Source organism: Girardinichthys multiradiatus, chromosome 4, assembly GCF_021462225.1.
Source record: "Girardinichthys multiradiatus isolate DD_20200921_A chromosome 4, DD_fGirMul_XY1, whole genome shotgun sequence".
Taxonomy (NCBI): Eukaryota; Metazoa; Chordata; class Actinopteri; order Cyprinodontiformes; family Goodeidae; genus Girardinichthys; species Girardinichthys multiradiatus.
In genome coordinates this window covers 49,638,366-49,660,875 of record NC_061797.1, presented here as the reverse complement: position 1 = coordinate 49,660,875, position 22,510 = coordinate 49,638,366, and the positions used below count along the sequence as shown (strand labels likewise).

General features: G+C 45.7%; 2 protein-coding genes across 5 annotated transcripts in view; one reads left to right on the top strand and one right to left on the bottom strand.

Annotated features, from left to right (window-relative positions):
• Positions 1 to 34: 34 nt before the first annotated feature.
• On the bottom strand, positions 35 to 13,430 carry dis3l (DIS3 like exosome 3'-5' exoribonuclease). Of its 2 annotated transcripts, XM_047362830.1 has the most exons (18): positions 13,231 to 13,430; positions 11,992 to 12,142; positions 10,972 to 11,100; positions 10,262 to 10,397; positions 9,892 to 10,059; positions 9,663 to 9,741; positions 9,375 to 9,554; positions 9,136 to 9,305; positions 7,964 to 8,125; positions 7,532 to 7,782; positions 5,966 to 6,058; positions 5,603 to 5,891; positions 3,787 to 4,022; positions 2,735 to 2,889; positions 2,476 to 2,654; positions 2,252 to 2,397; positions 1,633 to 1,804; positions 35 to 628 (listed from the first exon to the last, which is right to left on the bottom strand). In XM_047362830.1, exons 1-18 carry the CDS (start codon positions 13,406 to 13,408, stop codon positions 317 to 319), a joined length of 3,186 nt encoding a protein of 1,061 aa, XP_047218786.1. In that variant the 5' UTR covers positions 13,409 to 13,430; the 3' UTR covers positions 35 to 316. The 2 variants fall into 2 exon arrangements, with proteins under 2 accessions (XP_047218786.1, XP_047218787.1); XM_047362831.1 differs by lacking the exons at positions 10,262 to 10,397; positions 10,972 to 11,100; positions 11,992 to 12,142; positions 13,231 to 13,430 and having other exon boundaries at positions 9,663 to 9,808; positions 9,892 to 10,019.
• Positions 13,431 to 16,111: 2,681 nt separating this feature from the next.
• LOC124866530 (multiple epidermal growth factor-like domains protein 11) overlaps positions 16,112 to 22,510 on the top strand; it is a 172,393-nt gene continuing 165,994 nt past the window's right edge. For 2 of the 3 annotated variants that reach the window (XM_047362357.1, XM_047362356.1), the window contains exon 1: positions 16,113 to 16,369. The gene's annotated coding sequence lies outside the window, so the exon portion shown is untranslated. Of the gene's footprint in view, positions 16,370 to 22,510 lie in introns of all 3 variants that reach the window. The other variant, XM_047362355.1, reaches the window with a different exon arrangement.

Sequence of the window (22,510 nt, the reverse complement as noted above, 5' to 3'; positions counted from 1 at the left end):
CAGATCTGTTTCAGAAATCATCCAGCAGGTGGCGCTTTGTTTCAGTTGTTTTAATATAAAAATGATAATAAACAATTAGTTTTAAATGTAACCGGGTCAGCATTAATGTTAGTTCTACCATTGGTCTCGTCTTGTATCGGAAGGTTCTGATGTAAAAAAATCTGCAGGACAACTTTGTCTCATTTCCAGAGTCCAACATCAACATCAGAACATTTTTAACAAACCAGAAGCAAACAAGCTAAAATCATTTCATCTTTATCCCGGAAACAAATGTGCCGCCGCAGCCGGGCGGTCCAAAACCCCTGCAGCAGCTCCTCTAAGCTGTTGTTGCACAGACCCGTGAAGCTGTCTCCAGGTCCATCAGGGCCAACTCTCGGATCTCCTCCAGGATGGAGTACAGGTTAGGAGCTTTGCTCTGTTGGAACTCCCTCTCTTCCCTGGGGAGTTTTGGTCGCTGCACCGCCTTCTCCTGCGCCTCCTCGGCGAGCCGCACCACCTCCTGGACCAGCTGGCTGCGTCCGTGTGAGCTGGGCAGCTGTGGCGCCGCGCTGCGGTGCGGCTTGTTGCTGACGACCTCCAGGTTCAAGGTGTCTGCATGGCAGTTTGTGGAGAGGACGGAGATCCGAACCTGAGGATGGGACAGAAAGCAGATAAGTGACGGCACCAGAGTTCTGACCCGAACTGACAGCTCAGTAAGACAACATGACTGCATTCCTGACCCGGCCCGTCTTTGTGTCCTGGATGTGTTTAAATCCTGACCCGTGTAGAAATATTCATATGCAACTTTTGTTTTTGCATTTCTAAAAATTGATCAAAAAACTCATTGTTGAATCTGGAAAAACAAGGAATGTTCTGATAAAGTGTCAGAACCTCATGATCCAGACTGAGAACCAGAGAATTTGATGTTCCAGTCAACATCTTAAACTGGTTTGCTGGTCTCTGCAGAGCCGCAGGGACAATTTTCCCCTTAAAAGGAATGTATGAAATGAGCTCTTCAGAACCGCTCATCTTCTCAGAGATCTTCCAAACCAAGACAGCTAGTTTCTCTCCTCATGACCCTGGATGAGTCGAGCCGTTTTATCCTGGCTGATACTGGACCCTCTGCTTGGTAGAACTGGTAGAATTTATTTGAACGGGTTTGTTGCAGATGCAGACAGAATCTGCTCTGCTGTTTATGAGAAAATCATTGTTTTATTTCAATCTCAAGATAATTACATTTTTCATTGAGCAGGGGAGAAAAGACATTTTATGATGCGGTTATTTGCAGCTCTGCTCGTTCCGGCACATCAGAACCTTTAAAACTGGAGGTTTGAATTTGGCCACAGAACTCTGATGGGTCCATCTCTAATAGCTCTACAGAACAAACATCTCTGAGCCACCCGGTGGCTTTTAACCTGGAACAGAACAAGTGCCTCTACCTTTACTTAGAAATATCACAAGTTTCTAACAACTGATCCTCAGTTTAAATGTTTTCTGTCTAACTGGAACATGAAATCTGCTGTGGTTCTAAGCTTTGGGCCCGATACGTGAGCAAACCAGGGGTCTACACCGTCTAGAAGAGTCAGCAGTTTGAAGTATTTTCCAGGAAGGAGAAATATTTGCATTTCCTATGCCACTGTGATGTTGACTCACTGTGATGTGGTCAAACAGCCTGAAGGTGGCGCTGCCGCTTCCAGACGTGGTGATGATGTGGTCCGTGTACCGCCGAACGGATCCGGTCTGCCACTCGCAAGTACCGTCTGGCCCTGCCGACACCACCCGGCCCTCTTTGTTCCTCATGTAGACGGGGCCCTTCACGCCATACCTGCAAACAACAGCGGCTATTCAGAACCAGAACCAGAACCACCTACTTTACAAATATAAAACGTGGGAGAGGTGGGAGACCCAACCTCACAGCAGTGATGCTAGCAGAAATCTACGACAGACGAGGCAAATATTCGCCTCTCTGGACATAATGACGAGACGCATGTATGAAGGAGTTGGACTGAGGCTTAAACTGTCAAGCATGGTGGTGGCAGCATCATGCCGAGGGACTGTTTGGCTGCCACTCATACTGGTGCATCGCACCAAGAAGGGAGAACAAGGAGAAAGAGGACTTCTTCCATACTTGTGTCCATATTCTAACTGTGACCCTGAATGGATCAATGAACCTGTGTGAATGGTGACCCGTCTTTTCTAAGAACTCCAGAACATTTCTGCTGAATAACGTCCCAGAAGAACACAGCAGGTTTAAGATGTTCCTGTTCCTTACTCTGGGATAAAGACCAAGACGCCGTTGTCTCGGATGGCGTAGATGATGCCGTCAGCCACGCAGCGCGGGTCGATCTCAGGATCCCGTTCTTTGAAGAAGAGACACTGAAACAATCCGATGGAAAGGTTCTGGGCTCGCTGGGCCGCCTGTGAACGTCATACAGAACTCAGAACATTCTGAAAGCACAGAATCAGGGAGCTGTTGATCCAACAAACGGTTCTCACCCGGTTCTTGTTGTTGATGTGCTCAGCCAGCTCCTCCACGTCTTTATTACCGGCTGGTGTTTTGGCAGGCTCCGCCCCCTGTTCCACCTGCAGGGCGGCGGTCAGGAGGCGGTGGACCACCATGTCGGCGTACCGGCGGATCGGGGAGGTGAAGTGAGTGTAGCGGTCCAGAGCAAGACCTGACAAACAGAAACAAACCAATCAGGAAGGGTTGGACAGACGGCTTCCTGCAGAGAAATGGTGACGTCGTCTGGTTTACCATAATGGTAGTACTGGTCCTCGGGCTGAGCACCAGTGGAGAAGTACACAGCCTGGGACATGGCTTGGGTGGCCATCATTCTGATGAGCCTGTTCACCAGCGGGTCCTGGGGGTCCACGGCTCGGTCCAGAGAGTCAGCCAAGGCTTTGTTGGTCCTGCAGGAGCAGAGTTCAGACTCAATTTAATCCTGAGTTTGAGTTTAAACCGTCTCATGGATGTAAAAGGCAGGAACAGATCCAGGGTTCCTACATACTAATTTTTATTTAAACATCGCTAAAAACACAGACATGGCCCAATAAAATCAGACCAAACAGTGAAATCCATGTCAGACTCGGTGTGTTAAAGAGTAAAAAGCTCGGGGGGCTTTTCCCAGAACTTTGGGACCACTCAGTTTATTCTGTGGTTTAGGAACCACCAGCAGCTTCTGGTGAGCGGACCTGAGAGGGGGCGTGGGGTGCAGCCAGCTGGACAGATATGCTGGTGTAAAGCCATTAAGACCTGAAAACAAATAAAAGGATTTGAAATTGATCCAGAAATAAATAGTTTCTGTGTATTTTAGACTACCTGAAGGAATGACAGAGGGACCTGGCTAATTCCTGTTACAACAATCCAACCAGGAGGTTATAAACACATGAATTACTGAATCCAAGTCCCACCTGGAGGGAGGTTTAATCTTAGGAGACGTCTGGGGTGAAAGGAGGAGGGTTTTAGCTTAACATTAACATCAAAACTAAGGGTCAGATATTTATTTTATTCTTTTCATGTCCAAAGGTCTTGGTTCTTTTTAAGCCAAAATTTAAAACATAAATGCAACGGTTTAATAAAGTGTGATTTAAAAAAAACTACAAATATGGAACCAGAAAAACTGGATGGATGGATCCAATATTCAGAGACTGGGACAGCAGACATCTTCCATTCCCTGCGCAGGAACCCTGCAGATCACTCTGGCACTTTAGTCTCCTGTTAACAGACAAGCTCCTCCTTCGCTGCTCGCCAGCTCTTCTAGCCACATGGCGAGTAGGCCGACGGGCAAGGAGCGGACCAGCACCCACCTGGTGTCCATGACGAACCCTCTGGCCTGGGCCGTGTCCACCAGCTGGCTGAACAGCTCCTGTCGTGGCGGCGGGTGACGCCTCAACAGAGCCTGATAGGGAAAAACTTCCTGGATTTTGCGTGCCACCCATTGGTTGGCATAGATCATGCACTCTGCCACGGTCTCGTGGACCTCCAGGGGCTGACGGGGAACCAGCGCAGTGATGTTCTTCTCCTCGTCCAGCTGGGCTCGGACCTGTGGAGGAGAAGGGAACAACATTTTATTGACTGCTGCAGAAAAGGATTCTTCTTCTTCTACAGAGATGTTCAAAACACAGGTAACATAGTTAAAAATGGACCCAGACCCACCCAGCCCCTGCTAGGAAGGTGAGCCTTTGTAGTGAGAAGATGCTGAACATTTCTCGCTGGTTGTATTTTATTCCAGGTATCTCCAGGTTCATCCTCCTCTGCAGGTCAAGATTTACATTCACCAGTTCCGGTGTTTGTCTGCAAAGACAACCTTTAACTCCAGAGGTTTAAATAAGTTTTCATTAAAAAACAGCAATAACATCTGCTGAAGATTTCCATAAATGAAGCTCAGATCCTGCTTTCAGCGTCTCCATGGAGACAGAGAAGCAGGAAGAGAATAAAGCCATCATCAGAAGAGATTTTACCCATTAAAGTGTGTTCTGAGATCCATTGATCAGGTCAGTGCAGTAGTAGAGGAGGTTGTTAACAAGGAGATGATCCCAAACACAGGACTGGTACACAGAGGTGGAGGCTGCAGACATTTATTTACGGGTTTTCAGTAGTTCTGACCAGGGTCAGGGTTGGTCTCGGGAGGCAGATCCATGGAGGGATACAGACCTGTACAGAATAAACGACCCTGACTGCCATTAGGCATCAGGATGAAACCTTAGAACCATGGTTAGACCCTTCCTGGTGCATGATGATACCCGACCTCATGTGGCTAGAGAATGCAGGTAGTTCCTGGAGGATGAAGGAACTGATACCACTGACTGGCCTCCATGCTCCCCTGATCCAACAGATCATCAAAGAACATTTCAGAACGTCTGGTCAGGATCTGGGAGGAGATACCCCGGGACACCATCCGTCATCTCATAAGGAGCATAACTGATGTTGCATACAAGCACCTGGGGATCATACGAACTACTCAGGACCATGTTGAGGTGCTGCTAAGACATTTCAGCAGATTGGACCAGCCTGCTGCATCAGTTTAAATGTCTCTGTGGGTTCATAGTTTTCATCTTCATCAAATAATGACGCGTCCTGTTGTTCCTGACATTCCATGTCAGCATGGATATCCAGCAGGATTTATTTTCCAGTTGAGATCTGATGTTTTCAATGTGTTTAGTTTTTCCAGCGGTTTATTATTTTTTAAGAGTATCGAGGAACTTTTATAAAAACAACTTTTTTTATTTACATGAGATAAAAAAAAAAAAAACCTCCGTAGGAATAAAAAGGAAATTAAATAATAAACCTAAAAACTATCGCTGAACTTCAGGAATGAAATTAGACCATCGTACAGGTTTAGAGCTGCAGTTCTCCACCTCAGGTAGTTTTAACCCTTTTCTTTACCAGTTTCAGTGTTGGTGCTGCCAGAACCAGACCGAACAGAACAAATATTTTAACTGTTGGGTCCTTCAGTTAAGAACTAAAATCTGGATATTTTTCCCAAGCAGCCTTGAAATTATTAAAGTCATCAACCATCCAAGGTTTTGATTTGTTTATCGGTCAGTCTAAACCAGTAGGAACCAATCAGAGTTCACCGTTTCTTCATCTTCTAGAAGATAAAACCAAAAGAAACTATTCTACCTCCACTCCCTCCAGCTCCAGCGCTCCTCCTCGGTCCCTCTGGGCCCGCAGGTGTCTGGCGATGTGCGTCAGCTTCTCCAGCGCCTCCGTAAGCTCTGTCAGCTTGGTGTCCCGCTCCTCGGGGTCGAGCCGGGCCAGCTCGGGAACTTCGGCCTCCTTCCTGTTCAGCAGCGCCTGGGCCAGCTCGTAGTGGAGCTGGTAAGAGGACCGGATCAGGGTTCGACCGAACCAGACCTTGGTGACGGCCAGGCTTTGAGCATCCAGCTCCCACAGGACGCTCATGGCGTACCTGGACACGAGAGAATGGTGTTGGACAGATGGAGGCACCAGCGGTCAGTGAGGAAAAAACCAGAGTCCACTGACCTGTCGACTCCACCCAGCAGGGAGCAGAGGTCAGCGCTGAGCACAGCTGGCAGCATGTCATGTCGGCGGTCCGCCAGGTAGTAGGTGGTGGCTCTTAGAGGAACATCATGAACACAGCAGATTCAGAACCTCCTGGGAGATCTCAGAATGTTCCCAGCCCAGAAGGAAAATACAGAGCAACACAAACCCCCCAACTTTACACATTCTGACCCATTCCAACCAGAAACCTTCATGTATTTTAATTTATAAGACAGACCATCACAAAGTAGTACAGAATTATGAAGTAGAAGGAAAAGGATGTGTTTTAAAATTTGGTAGAAATAAAAATCATTTGTTAGTGGAACCTCGTCTGGCTGCAGGTCTTCTGGGGTTTGTCTCTACCAGCTTGGAACATCAGACTAAAGTTTTATCCCCACTTTCTAAAACAGCTGAAGCCCTGCCAGATTGGATGGAGAACATCTGAGAACATCAGGTTCCGCGTTTTGCCACATATTCTCAGCTGGAGTTGGGTCTGGACTTTGACTAGGCCAACATTTAAAGAAGACAACATAAAACATTCAGTAAATGAAGGTAAATCTCTGTTGGAGGACCTTTAAGAATTTGTGTCTTTGCACACGAGTTCTCTCAGATGGACATCTGAAACAATCTGAAAAGTGTGGCATGCATTTGTATTTAGCCCTCCTGAATCAATACTTTGTAGAAATGTGGTTCCAGTTAGAGCTGCAGGACTTTTGGTGTATTTTTTTAACCAGCTTTGTACATCTTGCCACAGATTCTCAGCTGGATTTGGGTCTGGACTTTGACTAGGCCATTATATTGAATGAATCTGCTTTGCTCTAAACCATCCATTGTATCTCTGGCAGTATGTTCAGAGTGGTTGTCCTGCTGGAGGGTGAACCTCCACCCCAGTCTCAGGTCTTCTGCAGCCTCTAACAGGATTTAGCTCCATCCATCTTCTTATCAACTTTGACCAGCTTCCCTGTCCCACGGCATGATGCTGCCGCCACCATGTCTAACTGCGATGGTGTGTTCAGGCTGATGTGCTTGCACTCCTCCACAAGTAACATTTTGCTTGTGGGTCAAATGTTTGGTGGCATCTCAACAGATCACCTTCTTCCACATGTTTGTTGTGTCCCAGTGTCTTTTAACTATGGTGTATTCATGGTCCTCTTAGCTTCTTCTCTGATTGATGCTCTTCTTGCCCAGCCTGTCGGTTTAGGTGGACGTCCATGTCCTGGTAGGTCTGCAGGTGGTCCATCCTCTCTCCATGTTCAGATGATGGACTGAACAGAGCTCTGGGAGATGTTCACAGCTTGGGATGTTGTAGAACCTAACCCTGCTTTAAACCTCTCCAGAACCTTCTCCCTTACCTGCCTGCTGTCTTCCTTGGTCGATATGATGCTGTTTATTCTCAAATGTTCTCTAAAGAACCTTTGAAGCCAGAAACAGAACATCTGAAGTTAAACTCAGCTTAAATTACACACAAGCTGACACCACAGGAACCCTGGGTCCTGATCCAGGAGTGTGCAAAACCATCTAACGCTGAGCCAGCTGACCACCGCTCACCTGGATCGGGCCTCAAGGTCGGTAAGCGAGCCCTCGCTGACAAAGTGAGTGACATCGGCGATGTGGACTCCCAGCTCCAGGAGCTTCCCACCTGCAAGGCTCCGCACCGACAGCGCGTCGTCCACGTCCTCGCAGCCCGGCGGGTCGATGCTGAACACCAGGTGGGTCTCCCTGAGGTCCCGCCGCTCCGCTGCCTCAGCAGGATCCACCGTCCAGGGATTCTCCGGGGAATTCACCGGCATCTCTCTCAGCTAGTAGACAGATGATCAGGTTTGTTTTTAGTCAAACATTTCATTTCATTGCGCAGTTCAAACACATTCAGGAATGTTCTGAATCGACCCGGTTCACAGAGATCTGAGATAGAGCTACTGTAGAAGACCAGGGGAATGTGTCTCAATCAGGTTTTCCTCGTTGAAGTGAAAGGTTGTCCACCTGTGCTTCTGAGAACGGAGGCACATGGATGCAGTTCTCCATCAGGATGGTCTGGACTTCGGTCTCAAGCTCTCCAGCTCGGCCCAGAACCCGCACGCTGTGTCCGTTGGGGTAGAGAGACGTGCTGGGCCAGGAGTCGATCCGCACCACCAACCTGTGGTCCTGCAGAAGCAGCGGAGCGGGATGGTTTAAGTAACCGGACCCAGATCACATTTAAAGATGAATTCAACTTTCCACAGATTCTGATCCGATTTAGCTGATTTTAAATCCCCAAACCAAACTAAGTCGTTTTTAGCATCAATTAAATCAAATGTTTTCTTAGAAACACTGAAAATGAGCCGGAACCGACTCAGATGACCCAAAAGTAAAAAATAAAAAATAAAAAAAAATAGAGCTTCTTTAATTACTAACCAGTGATCAGTGATACCTTCATCCTGGAAAATATACAGAACCGACACCATTAATGGAATTACTGGTTCTTTCCAGGAGAACTTCAATCAGCAGGACGTTTAGGTGAAAAACATCATCTTTCATTTCTCGGTTTATGTATCAGGATAGAAGTAAAAAAATTATTGTTCGAACTTTGTAAATCTGAGTCGTGCTGCTGCCTTTTTCTTCATCCCTTTTTAAAACAAGAAGTAATCATTCCGTCTTGTCTTGTCATGACCTTTAACCTTTAATCTGCTAACTGAGGCCTGCAGAGCCTGAGATGGAGCTCTTGGTTGAATCTGCTAGGACGTCCACTCTGCTTAAGTTAGGATTAAAAATACACCAGAATGAAATCAGGATTTAATCCAGGAACAAAACAGAAACAGAATTAAATTCTGGAATAAAAGCAGGATAAAAATTAAGATTAAGCATAACACCAGTACAGGTATCAGGATTAAACCAGAACTAAAACCAGGATGAAACAAGGATTAAAACCAGGAGCTGAAAAATAAAAGCATCATCAAACTGGAACTGATACCAGGTTAAAAGCAAGAATTAAACCCAGAAGTAAACCCAGGAATGATGCATAGCACCGGGATAAAAAGCAGGAATAAATTAGGAATTGTTACTATGGTAACAAACACCTGAATGCTCATAATTTTATAAAAATATATCTTTTCCAGATATGTAAAACTTTAGAACTGAAGAGAAACGACAGAACGTGGAAAAACATATGGTCAGACCTGGAGAGCGTCAGCCTGCTGGGTGCTGATCCGGATCTTGGGGATCCGGCGGTCCCAGGGTATGACCAGGATGCGCTGGGAGTTCCTGCTCTGGGACTGGGTCCCGTCCCTGGGGGGAAAGGTCACCACGTAGTCCCTCCAGTTTCTCTGCAGGATTCCCACAACGCGACCTGCCGGTTTGAAATTCTGACATCAGAACGCGCCGACCCAAATGGAAAGTAAAACAGAACAGTTCCCACCTGTCGGCATGGATTTAGTCTCACTCTCGTCCCCGCTCTTCTCGTCCACCTGTCTCTCAGTCAGCGCGGTGACCTTCCCTCTCCACTCGCTCTTTGGCAACAGCTCCACTACCACCGTGTCGCCGTGCACGGCTCGGTTTCGACTCTTAGAACCAAACACCAACACACCGCTGCTCAGATCTGAGGCAGAGAAACAAGAGGAGGGATGAGTCCAGAATTCCCAGAGGTTCTCCGGTGGAGGTGCAGGTTCTGCCAACAGAAAGTTGGATCTCAGAGGAGCTTCAGCACCTGGGTTCTTGGTGGACAGACCCTGGTTTGTGATGAAAGCTTCATTCTGTGGCCGATGTTTGCTCACATTCAGAGTTCCCTGATAAGACATGAAGAGCAGATGGAATCAGCCTTATTCAGTCCATCAGGAGGTCCATCAACACTTTCTAAATTAGAAACCAGATTTCCAGTAATGAGTGTAGCTTCTTGGACCTGAAACACCACAGCCAGTGTGCAGGTAGATCTATACCTGAATAAAGCGTCCAGATTTGATCCCTGCCTCCAGGACCTCAGCAGGCAGATGTTCTGAAAACTCTCTCTGAGAGTCCTCGCCCTCCTTCTCCTGCAGAACCTGAGTGATGGCGCTGTAGAGCTCATGGGCAGCCTTCAGCTCCGGCCAGAAGTTCTGCAAATAGTCCTAAAAATGAAAGAAAACAAGAGAGGATGTGAAGAAGGTGGAGATGATGGCTTTATTGATGACTGGAAGGTGCCCAGGTAACTTTTTGCTGGACATCATCAGCCCTCCACCTCCATCTTGGACGGCTGGTTTGATGACCAAACATCTCTATTTTGATCTCCTCTGTCCACGCGATGTCCCAGAGGTCTTCAGTTTTGTGTACCTGGACTCTGATGACAAAAACTCCAGAGTTGAGGCTGCTGAATCGAGACACCGCTTCCTCGTCCTCCGTGATCATCACGATGTTCATCAGTCCAGCCAGGTGGTTGTAGTACCAGACTGCAGCGGCGTACACACACCTGCACACACACAAACGACACGCTGGTTCTGATTCAGAGGTGTGAGCCCAACCCTGCAGGTCTGATCAGCCTTTAATGAGGTCATACTGAAGTTCACGCTCCAGTTTACAATCCCAAATCTTTCCAGACTCACACCTTTAGATGAACGGCATCATTAATCTGGATTAACTGCATCAGTTCAACTGTTTTTCTGCTATGATGCAAAGAACTCAGGAACAAAACTGGAGCCGTTTGTTTAAAGACGGAGAAACCGAAAACAGCTCCAGATGTTTTATGGTTGAGCTGCTGCTGAAAACTTCTCTGTAGGAACATCTCAATAGGTTTCTACTCCACAAACAGCCCTCTGCATGGTTCTGGAGTCATCCCTTGTCTTCCTGAGTTTGCTGGATTTTTTAAGTTGGTCCATTAGCAGTTCTCCAGGGTTTCATTTGGACTTTCTGGCTGCTTTCTTTTCTCCTTTTCAGTCATGTTTCAGCTTTTTTATGATACCTGTATTCTCTAGCTACCTGCCATGGCTCAGGATGCCCGAGGTGATGGTTCTGGCTGCACCTTTCGATCACCTGGGAGGACTCACCTGGTCTGCCACTTCTCCTGGCTCTCTCCTTTCTCTCTTGGACAGTAGGAGTACTCCTGAAACTCGTTGGCAAACAGGACGCAGTCATGGCGTGGGTCTTTCAGCAGATTCCTGAGACGGTTGTAGAACCTGCAGAGACAAACTGAAGCAGTCAGAGGACTCTTCTGTCCTAGATGTTCTAGGACAGAAGATAAGGTTCTTCATGGACAACACAGATCTGCACATTTCAAACCAAATCAACTAGATTTTAAACGAACAAAGAATTTAAATCAGGAAAAAAAGGTTTCTGTCTTCAGGCTCCAAAATAATGATCCAAACAGATCCCAGCCTTTCCTCGGAAATGTTGGCCTGTGGAATCGACCCTGGTCCGTATTCCTGCTGGACCGCCCACAGGAGGCTTCTGGGAACTCAGCTGTGAACCACCTGCAGGTTATCAGGTCCAGAAAACCTTCACAGACCTCCTGTTGGATAATCCAGGAGGAGTCTGTCTGGGTTCAGGCAGTCTGATCACACAGCAGCAAGTTCAATTCGGGGTCAGAGGTCACCATACACAGTGTTGGACTGAACCTGTGACCTCCAGCAGCTGCCTCACCCAGCACCACCCAAACTGAAGCGTCATTACATTAATGATGCAACATTTTCCCACCACCAAGTCAGCAGAAACAAGAACCAACCCGCAGTAAAAGCACGGGTCAGGTGGGGTTCCGACAGTTTTCAGTGGGTCACAGCTGTGTCAGCACAGCTGCTCTAATGAGGCCGACCCGGTTAATTCTGCAGGCAATGAAAAAGGTGATACAGGAGCAGCACTATGCTCCTGAGATACGTGCAGAATTTAAGGCGGGTCGGCTCCGGCTGCTGCTGATTCATGAGGAGGACGTTTTGTGAATCTTATCCTGTTCCCATCAGTGTGCTGAAGTATTCTGGCAGGTTTTGGTTCTGTTTGGTTGCACCACAGATTATCTGTGTGATTCTGCAGACAGCAGACCTACAGCGGTTCTTTTATAGAGGAATAAAACCCACCTGCGTCCCTTGCTGTGCAGAGCCTGGCAGGCCGTCTGCGTGATCACGACCCCCTGCAACTCCGGGAACTCCAGAACCTCCAGGTAGTTCACCACCACCTCAGCATCTGGCACCACGTAGTGGGTGAGATCTCCAGGCAGAACTTTACCATCTGGGTGGGAAGTTTAGGAAGTCAACTTTAGATTTAAACGCCTTTCACAGGTAAATAACACAGAGAACAAACATTTAAATCAGAAGACAGAAAACGTTAGAGGTTTTTATCACTGTGTCCCAGCAAGCCTGAGAGAAACTCCTTCCAGTCACTGAGCAACAGAAATATTAAAGGTTTTTAGTTGGTTCTGGTTGCCATTATCTGAAAGGAGACCCAAATGTGACCCTCCGATCACAGGAAAATGGTTCTGATGTTCAGGAAAAATCTGGAACCACTGAGCAGCTCAAGCCTGCTTTGAACTGGGAACATTGGAAACAACAGTGTCACTGTCCACAAGGAAACCAGTTCCACCTCCTCATGGACTGAGAGGGTGCCGCCCAAGAAAGAAGCTCCTGCTCCAACATCAACACCTTTAACCTGGACCACATGGACACACCAGATGTCTCCTGGAGAAACGTTTGAAGGTCAGACGAGACAACGACTGAGCTGTTTGGACACAATGACCAGAAACATGTTTGGAGGATTTTTAACCTGACAATACTGTACCAACTGTACAGCATGGCGGTGGCAGCATCATGCTGTGGGGCCATTTGTTTGGAAATAGATTAATGGAGAAAAACTCCAACCTTTAAATTGTTCAACTTCACCTCAAACCAACAGCTAGATGGTGCAATCTGGGACCCAGTTGGGTATTCTAACAGAACAATGATCCAAAACACAGATCCAAACTGGTTCTGGTTAACGGATCTAGAACGGCCTTCTCAAAGCTCCAACCTCAACCCTAAAAAAATGTGGCCCCTGGGTTTGGCCAGGAAACTGATGGATGGATGGAGGGGTGGTTGGATGGACGGAACCCTTCTAAGTGGATCTAAAACTCACGAGGAAGTTCGCCGACTGGAGCAACTTTATCAGGTTCACACACTGAATAAAATCCTTATATTTCTTTATTCCAGTCCAAACTAAACTGGTCCGATTGTGCTTTTCTGCTGTGAACCTGACCCGGGTTGGTCTACATACCGTACTGAAACTGTAAACTGGGCCTTTAGCAGAACCAAACTTCAGAACCAGTGTATTCCTGCAGACCTCACCCTTCTCACAGTCCGCCTGGCACAGAGAGCTGAAGCAGGGGACCCGCTCCCTCAGGTAGTGCTCCCGGACCACCCGAACCTTCCGGCCCCGGCTGCTCTTCAGGTGCAGAACCTTCTCGGTCTTGATCATCCTGAGGACCCAGCTGCGGAGCTGCGGCTCGACCAGGAACTCACACATGTAAACAGCTCACAAGCAGGCGGACGGGAAGTGTGCGTACTGACGTCATAATGTCACGTTTTAGCTGTCCTGTCGCATTCAAGTACTGTCGGACAGTAGGACTTTCGAGAACAAAGAAGAATGCCAGGTCGTTTCCTTAAACAACATTTGATCTTTCGAAACAAAAACATCAAACAGTAAAAAATCCGGATCTTTTTAAGAATATATATTGTTAAATTATTATTAATATTGTTAATTAGTCAGAACAAGGCTGCAGGTCCAGATCATGTCAGCCCTAGAGTCCTGAAGGTCTGTGCAGAGCAGCTTTGTGGGATTCTGCAGCACCTCTTCAACCTTAGCCTGGCCCAGAAGAAGGTTCCGGTGTTGTGGAAGACCTCCTGTCTTGTTCCGGTACCAAAGAAAACTCACCCATCAGTCCTCAATGACTATGGACCTGTTGCCCTGACATCTCACATCATGAAGGTCCTAGAGAGACTCCTGTTGGCCCACCTGAGTAAGCAAACAGTAAACTATCAGGACCTCCATCAGTTTGCTTATCGCTGTGGAGTTGGAGTTGAAGATGCCATCAAACACCTGCTTCAACAAACCCACTGTCATCTGGACAAAGCCAGTAGCACTGTGAGGATCATGTTCTTTGATTTCTCCAGAATATTTAACACAATCCAACCTGATTTGCTTTGTTAGAAACTCCAGAAGACTCAGGTGGAGGCCTCAACAATCTCCTGGATCAAAGACTACCTGACAAACACACCACAGTTTGTGAGACTGAAGGGTTGTGAGTCTAACCAGGTAGTCAGCAGCACAGGAGCACCACAGGGGACGGTCCGAGCTACCGCACCCTGCTGGCAGTCAGACGCCTCGGAGCTCCACCGGTACTTGGACCCGGAAACAGAAGGGACAGAGCAGACTGTACTTCTTGAGGAAGCTTAGGTCCTTTGGTGTTTGCAGCAAGATGCTGCATATCTTCTATAAGTCTGTTGTGGAAAATCTGATCTCTTCTACCATCATCTGCTGGGGAAGCAGCATCAGAGCCAGGGACTTAAAAAAGCTCAACAAGCTGATAAAAAAGGCTGGTTCTGTTCTGGGGACTCCTCTAGAACCTCTGGAGATCATTGTGGAAAGAAGGATTCTTCATAAAATGAAGAACATTATGAAGAACCCTGATCATCCTCTTCATGAGACTGTCCTACAACAACAGAGTGTCTTCAGTCAGAGGCTTCTTCAGATCTGCTGTAAGACGGAGCGCTACAGGAGATCCTTCCTGCCCACAGCCATCAGCATCTACAACGGCTCTTTGAGGAAACCTTCATAATATGAGCTACAACAACATTTAATTTCCCTTTGGGATTAATAAAGTATGTTTGAATTGAATTTGAATTAAATCTTTGTCACATCTTCTAAAAGGCGTGAACCTTCAAAACACTAATTTAGTCAATCCAAACACAAATCTGGGCTCGCTTTCCACCTGCCTAAGCCTCAAGTTCTAGTATAATGTGTTCCCGTTTGTCCTTGGTAGGAAAATGTACCGGAACATCCTCAGGAGTCATTATTGCAGCTTGAAGAGTCAGAGGTTTCTTACTGAAAGCAGATATCAAAATCCAATATGGCTGCCATATGCACGAGGCATTATGTCACCAATAACCTGTTAATTAGCACTAATGTCAGTATGTTTGTCACTGGGTCAGTCACACGTACACCGTTGTGTTCAGCCTGTTGGTGTTGATGTTACAACAGTGTTGAATGCATGAAATCCTGATTAATACAAGATCAGTTCAGATTAAACAATGCCAGCTGGGATTTGACCCTTTAATTACACACATTATTAATACCTGGTGTGCCGTCCAGTAATCATGGTACCAGGTTCTTCAGTATTCATTGTACTGATACTGATACAGAGACCCAGTATTTTTTCACTGTGGTCAGAGTCAGTTTTCACTGTGACACTGGTCTTCATACATTTTGGGGGCTAAAATGTTAGAACCTTCCAGGTATCTCCTTCTTTTTCATTTGCTACTCGGTAAAGCTTTACAGGCTGATGTAAACATCATCCAGTCCCTTTGTAATTAATAAAAGGAGGTCAAGGAGCATTGTTACTCTTAAGTTTATATTTTTGGAACAAGAAGAAGCTTTATTTGGATACCAGACGAAGTGCAGATTTGCGTAAAGTAAACAAGAAGACTGGAAGATAATCTGGGATAACGTGCTCTTGGCTTCCTGTGATTTAAACCATCAACAAACTCCTTCACAGAACTTGTTTCATCCCAAGAAGACTCCACAGAGTGGACCTCTTCGCAGACCCTCGGTGTTTGCTGTCATGGAGCTGTGGGTACCTTCCCTTCTGGGAATGTCCACCTAAGGCTAAATTCTGATGTTTCTGTCCAGGTTTCTGATTTATTTTTAAATGTGTCTGCATCATAACCAGTTTAATATTGAATGCTGTGTGGCAGTTGTCTGTTCCCACAGATAAAAGTAGAATCATTTTTGGCTGGCCCTAGCTGCTAAGAACCTGCCTAAAATCGGATGTGAAGGTCCCACAAGGTAAGAAACTTACAGATACAGACATAAAAATAAGCACAGAAAATTCTCTTGGAGTGCCCTGGGCAGTGAGCCATATTTAAAAAAACGCCCCTGACTTTCCCGAGGTTCATGGAACGCAGCATCGCTTCCTCGCCGCTCCTGTGGAGTGACGCGGAGTGAGTCCTCTTGGCGTCTCCGCTGATCTTTGGCTGCATGGGTGGAGGGGGTGACTCCTCTTGGTTCCTCCGCGCAGAGACGCTGCAGCGGAGCTCAGACACAACTTGGAAACTGCAGCGATGCTGAGGACTTTACTGCCGCTTCAGGTTCGGCTTCCTCTGGGAAAACCCATCATCTGAGAATATTTCTGCCCACAGAGAGCTGCTGCTGATTGCTGGCCCACAGTCCGTCTGACCGAACTTTGTTCTGGACGCATCCACGCTGCAGGTAAGCTGGAGAACCTGTAATCGGGAGGTTATTTAGTTCAGTTAAACCAGGACTCATGTTGGAAATAGCGGAAATACATTGAAAGATTAGTTACTTCCAATCACTACAAGTTAACTTCAGTTTCTGTTTCACTGACAGTAATTAATAAAATACTAATTTTATTAGGGGAAATGAACAGTAATAATAAGCGTCTTCATTTTGAAAAATAGAATAAAAATAATTTCTAATAAGCCTATTATTAAGAGTTGTTAGAGTTTTACTCATTTTGTGTTTATTTAATGCCCTGCGGCGCTTTATTGGTGCTCTTAGGTCAGAGAGTTTTTATTGGACTGGTCCGGACCTGCTGGGTGGATAGATGAATTGGTCCAGTTTCCCAGTCTGCTCTCTGCGGTCGTGTTTCGATGTAAATTAAGCAGCAGGTCAGCCTGATCACTGCTGCTGTTATTTTTCCATTGATCCACTGAAGCATCACAGCAGACTCATTTCACTCAGGAAACGAGGCGCTGCCGCCACCAGAGGGCGACGCTGAGCGGCACACAGGTCACACCTGCAGGTTGAAACGCTCCTGCTCACATGTGCAGGTCTGATGGTCGCTTTCAGTAAGTGGCTGGAGGCTGCAGAGTTATTTAACCTGATGCACACACAGAGGAGGCTTCCAGTGTTCTCCTGGTGGAGCTCCATTTAGCGCTCTGCAGCCATGTGTCACCGAGACATTTGTCACAAATGTGGCCGAGCAATAAAAATAATGCAGCTGCTGAAGCTTCCTGAGCTCTTACTTTAATTAAATTCCTCTTAAGAGGATGCACTGAGCTGCTGCTGCAGCTGCTGGGTCAACAGTTCAGTTTCAAAAATCTTCTCAGGGAGGAAAGTTGCAGAGGTTAGTCACTGGACTTTTATTTCAATATTTGTTTTCCGATTGCCTTTAAATCTTTTTAAAAACTTCATTAAAAACACTGCTCTGATTAGTTTTTAATTGATTGTATTTTCTTTCTTAACATAAAATAGCATTTTATTGACATCGTTGATTTAGAGTAAAAACATCAGAATCCATCCAGTTTTTACACGGAGAAGATTCCTTCCAGCCTTCACGGTCCAGATCTGCTCTCAGTGTGTCCATCTACTTCTCATTTATCTTAGGTCTGTAGGTTAAACTTCACCTAAATTCTAGTTTATCATCTGAAGGTAAAATGTTGAAGGTTCTGTGAGTTTCAGAGGCTTTAATTTAACTTCCACTCAGGTAAACTGGTTCATCTAACTTTTATTAAGTTTCTTTTTACTCATCCTTCAGTCAACTTACCACAGATATAATTCTGTCCATTTCCCTTCAATCTGATTTTTTTCCACAATTAATTAAATGCATCAAAACTATGAACTCCCACATTTTCAGTCAATAAAAGCACCAACCACGAAGAACTATTTTGGTGTTTGGGAAATATTTGTCGCATTCATGCTTTGTTGCATCAGTGGGGAAAATAAAATAGATTAGAACAGGATGTAAAGAGCTTACAGGGTTTTTGGGACCAGTGATGGTTCTACAGACCTACAGCTGCTGGGAGGAAGGAGTTGTGATGTCTCTCCTTTTGCTGCTGAAGCAGCTCTCCAGTTCTGCAACAGTTTCATGAATGGGGCGGTAGACTTGGTCCAACAGTGATGTTATTTTTGCCAGAGTTCTTCTGTGTCCCAGCACCTGCTCTGGGTCCAGGGGCATCCTAGGACACAGCTGTCCTTCCTAACAAGCTTATCTAACTGCTTCGTCTCAGCTCTGGATAAGCTGCTGCTCAAACATAGAAGACAGCTGATGCTACCAGAGTAAAAGAAAGTCTCCAGGATGGCCCCTGCACTTTAAAAGGTCTCAGCCTCCTGAGTAGGTGGAATCATCTGAGACCTTCTTGTAAAAAGCTTCAGTGTTGTGACTCCAGTCCACCGCTGTCAATGTGGTGGGTCTGAGCCTGCAGAAATCCACCACCAGGTTCCTGGTTTTCCCCACATTGTTCTGGAGATGATTCCTTTGGTACCAGTTCACAAAATCCTGTGTCCAGTGTCTGTACTCTGAGTCGTCCTCACCTGTGATGAGTCCACCTATGGCAGTTACAGCAATCTGTTAATTTCTTCGTTTTCTGTTGGATTTGGATTTCTTGTGTTGTATTAAAAATACACTTTAGTCAGTTAAAAATCAGAACCGGCAGGTCAGACTTTGAAGGAAACTTGCCAGTAAAAGGCTGATCGGTGCAGTTTTGAAATAAAATCATGGGAGTTTGCGCTGCAGACCAGCTGCACTCTGCCTGACTCCAGGGAGATGAGGGGGAAAAATTGCTAAAAGTCATGCAAGATTTAAGTAGGAGAGTGAGAGTGGCAGCTGCAGCCTGCTGGAGTCTCAGGATGGCTCGTTTGTGTTTTAGTGAGAAGAAGAAGTGATCAATTCAAAGAAGCTGAGACCGATGTGTTCTCTGATGTTTTCTACTTTGTTGCAGCTGGTGAAAATCTCACCTGTAATGAACCCAGAGTCTGTACCACCAACCCCTCATTAGGAGCTAACGATGCTCAGTCAGCCTTTTACATCTGATCCGCCTGCTTGCGTGAAAGGTTGCTCTTCATGTGCTTCAGCTTCACAGTGAACAGAATTCCAGTTTAAGGAATAACAAACAGCAGCTGAGCAGCAGCTGTTTCATGCACACAAACTGAGGAGAGAACCTCGAAAACAGCTGCACTTTCACAACTTTTCACTTATTGTTCTGTTGATTCAGAGCCAACCCAGCTGTCCATCGGATAACAGAACTGGTTCTGTGTCACAGTTTGAGATCTGCAGCGGGAGCAGCAACAGCTGTGTTTCCAGTCTGCTGAACTTTTCAAAACTGGGAATCCTCCGGATCGATACATTTGATTGGTGCTGATGAGTCGGGGAACAATGGCCGTTGTTCCTTCAGGGCAGATTTTTTTTTTGGAGCTCTGCAGGAACCAGAACACTCTTGTTTAATGTTTAGGAGATGATAAAAACCCGACCCGTTTCTCTATGGATGAATTAAATTTAAAGTCAAATGACCAACAACACATGACATAAAACACCATGTCATCAGTAACCAACCACAGAACCAGAAAACAACCGCTATTTGAAAACCTGTCTCCACCTCTGATCCGGCAGCTCCTAGAACCTCCTTCAGCAGCCTGCAGAACTTCTTACAGCTCATCAGCCCTCCAGCCCCATGCCTGATAGTTGGTATGAGGTGTTTGTCTTAGTGTGCTGTGTTTTGGTTTTTATCCAAACATTGTTCTGTACATTATGGTCACTCATCTCCACCTTGGTCTCATCTTTCTGGAGGACATTGTCCCAGAAAGCTGTTTTGTTTTTAGAGAGAGGACCTCACAAGCTGCCAGACAAAAACAGAAAAAAAAGACAAAAAAGGAAAATTTAGGATAAAACCAGAAAAAAAATAAACTAAAAGGACCAAAAATAATGATAAAAAACAACTGCATAACATTAAGAAAAGAATCATTGGTAAGCATGAGAAAATTCATGATAAGACCCCAAGAAGTGAAATAAATTCAAGAAGAAAATATGAACCAATAACAAAATATAACTAGGAATAAAAAAAAGAAAAACTGATTAAAACAGGATAAAACAAACAAGGAGAACATCTGTTCATTAACTGAACATCTTAAGGAAACCAGTAAGACTAGTACAAAGTATTTCCTCCTTAGTATTATGTTAATAGTAGACCAACGTTTTTTATTGAACTTCATCAAATGTGTGCATCTCCCTTTGACCGTAGCTGATTAAGATGCAGATAATGAAGTAAAACTAATATCAGAAGTTGCTTGAGTTTGATCAATTATGGAGCAACTTCAGTCAGGAGGTTGTTCTCTCAGGACGAAGAAGCAACAAAACATCAGCCATGAAATTCAAATGGTTCACAAGGTGGAGGAGCATTAAGGCCAGCAGCCCGTTGGCTCCCAGCATCTCATTCAGGCTCCAACAAAGATGAGAAAAGGAGGAAAAGCAACATGAAAGACCTTTAAGTGCTTCTGCAGGGTGGGTGCTGTGGAGTGGACAGGGGGGGGGGGGTGACTATTATAAAACCTCATGAATTTATCTCCTCAGGCCATGAGTGGCAGATGGAGGACGGGAGGACAGGACAGGTCATTGGGGTTGTTTGGACCTTTGAGGTCAATGAAACATAAGAAAATGGGTCCAGTATTTGTGTTCTGTTTGTTTGGTCAGATAAAACAGCACAAGAAGTTCCCTCTGCTCGGATTTTCCGACACATCGACCGATACGGGTTTTTCTTCTGCCGATACTAATATTTAAACTTCGTGGAGACTGATTGCCAATATTTTAGACTTTAAGGATACCAGTCTTTTTATTTTGCCTGTATGATGTTTTTGTCGTTCTCATTGTTTTGACCTGTGATCCGATTTTCTTTCCCATAAAACCTGTGCAGCTTGAGGCTGAAGTGAGCTGGTTGAAGCAGTACCTTCTGTAGTTCTGATAATCTGATGATGGAGACCTTTGAGGCGCCTTCTGGATGCTTGTTTCAGCCACTATGTCAAGAGCAGCCAAAAGGAGAATATCAGAATCACATGGACCTGATTAACGAGTGAAGCTCAGTGCACTGAGCCCAGTTCACCTATTTAACAGAGCCAGAATTTAAGTGAACCATATTCCCCTGATGTTCTCATTCACACTTTGAGCTGCATTGTGACGTCAGCATCAGCTCCACTCCATGTGGTCGGCTTTTTAACATGAGGTTTCTCCACCATCGTTAATAACAGAGAGTCTGTGATGGTGCAGCAGGCGAAGCATGGACACCAGTGTGTGTGTCTGTAGTCTCTGTTGGCCTTCGGGTCGACCTTCATGCAGAACTTTAAACATGAACTGTCATGATTTGACCGTGTTTGGGTTTTGGGGCTTTTCTGATTATGTTCTTCAGGTTGTGTTTTGGATCTTGTTTCTGATCATATTCCGGTTGGTGCTTTAGTTCTTTCCTAAGGTTTTGATTCTCATGATTTTTGTATTTTCTGTTCTGAGGGCATTTAAGTTTATGTTCTGTTTTCGCTATGTTTCTTAGGTTTGATTATGTCCTTATATTCCTGTAGCCACAGCCTTTAATCAGCTTCACCTGCTCCACCTAATCAGTCTCGCTGCTTTCACCTTTGTCAGGGTCTATATACTCTTTAGTTCTGTTTGTTCCTTGCTGGTTTATTCAGTTCTGCTCCATTCGTGCCAAGTCTGTTGTCCATGCCGGTTTGCCTTGGGTCCACTCCAGAAGCTGTTCTTGACAATGTCAGCACTCAGTTTTCCCACCATGAAAACCTGGGAATGAACGTTGAAACTTGTTAGGATGAAGATAAATTTTAATGATTTATCTCTGGGACCCGCGGTTTGACTCCAAAGCTGTTGCTAGCGACTCTTCCGCTAACTAACTGAAGGATTTGCTACGAAGCTAAAGGTAATGCACGTTTGTCCTCTAAAATAAATGTCTAAAAAATGATAAGAAGTTTTACCCTTTTCATTGCTAGTTATGATTGCCCTGCTCTCTAACTACTAGGCCACCACTCCCCTATCACAGGTGTAGACCAGTTTATCCCAGTCTGATCACCACCAGTGTCTAAACAGGTTTGTGGGACACTAAATATGACCTGTGGGCACATTTTACCCGTGTAACATACAGCACCAACATGTTCATTTTTCAGACTGGATAGATTTCCTCCAAAGATACCTGGCAGCATTGATGTGTTCTGCCAAACCCCGTTCCTTTTCCTACTGCATTCCTCAAACAGGAGATCTAGGATCAGGAAATATCAGATAATAAATGACGTTGCTGGTTCTGGGTGATGAGAACAACCAGGGATCATCCTGTTTCTGCAGGACTGAGGGAAGGATGGATTTCTCCTGGCATTTACTGGAACTCTACACACACTTGTGAAGTTTCTCTCAGTTTTAAGGGACTTTTCCATCGGACTGAGCTTCCAGATTATCCACGTCTCTCTATCCATCTCTGATGGCTTCCTTCCCAAAGCTCCAGCATCACAGCGCATAATACGACGTCCAGAGGAGCTCAGCATGAAGAAGTGTTCCTGAAGAGATTCTTCCTCCTCTCTGACAGTCAGCAGCTCCTGTGGGATCCCTTATCAACCAGTTTGAGA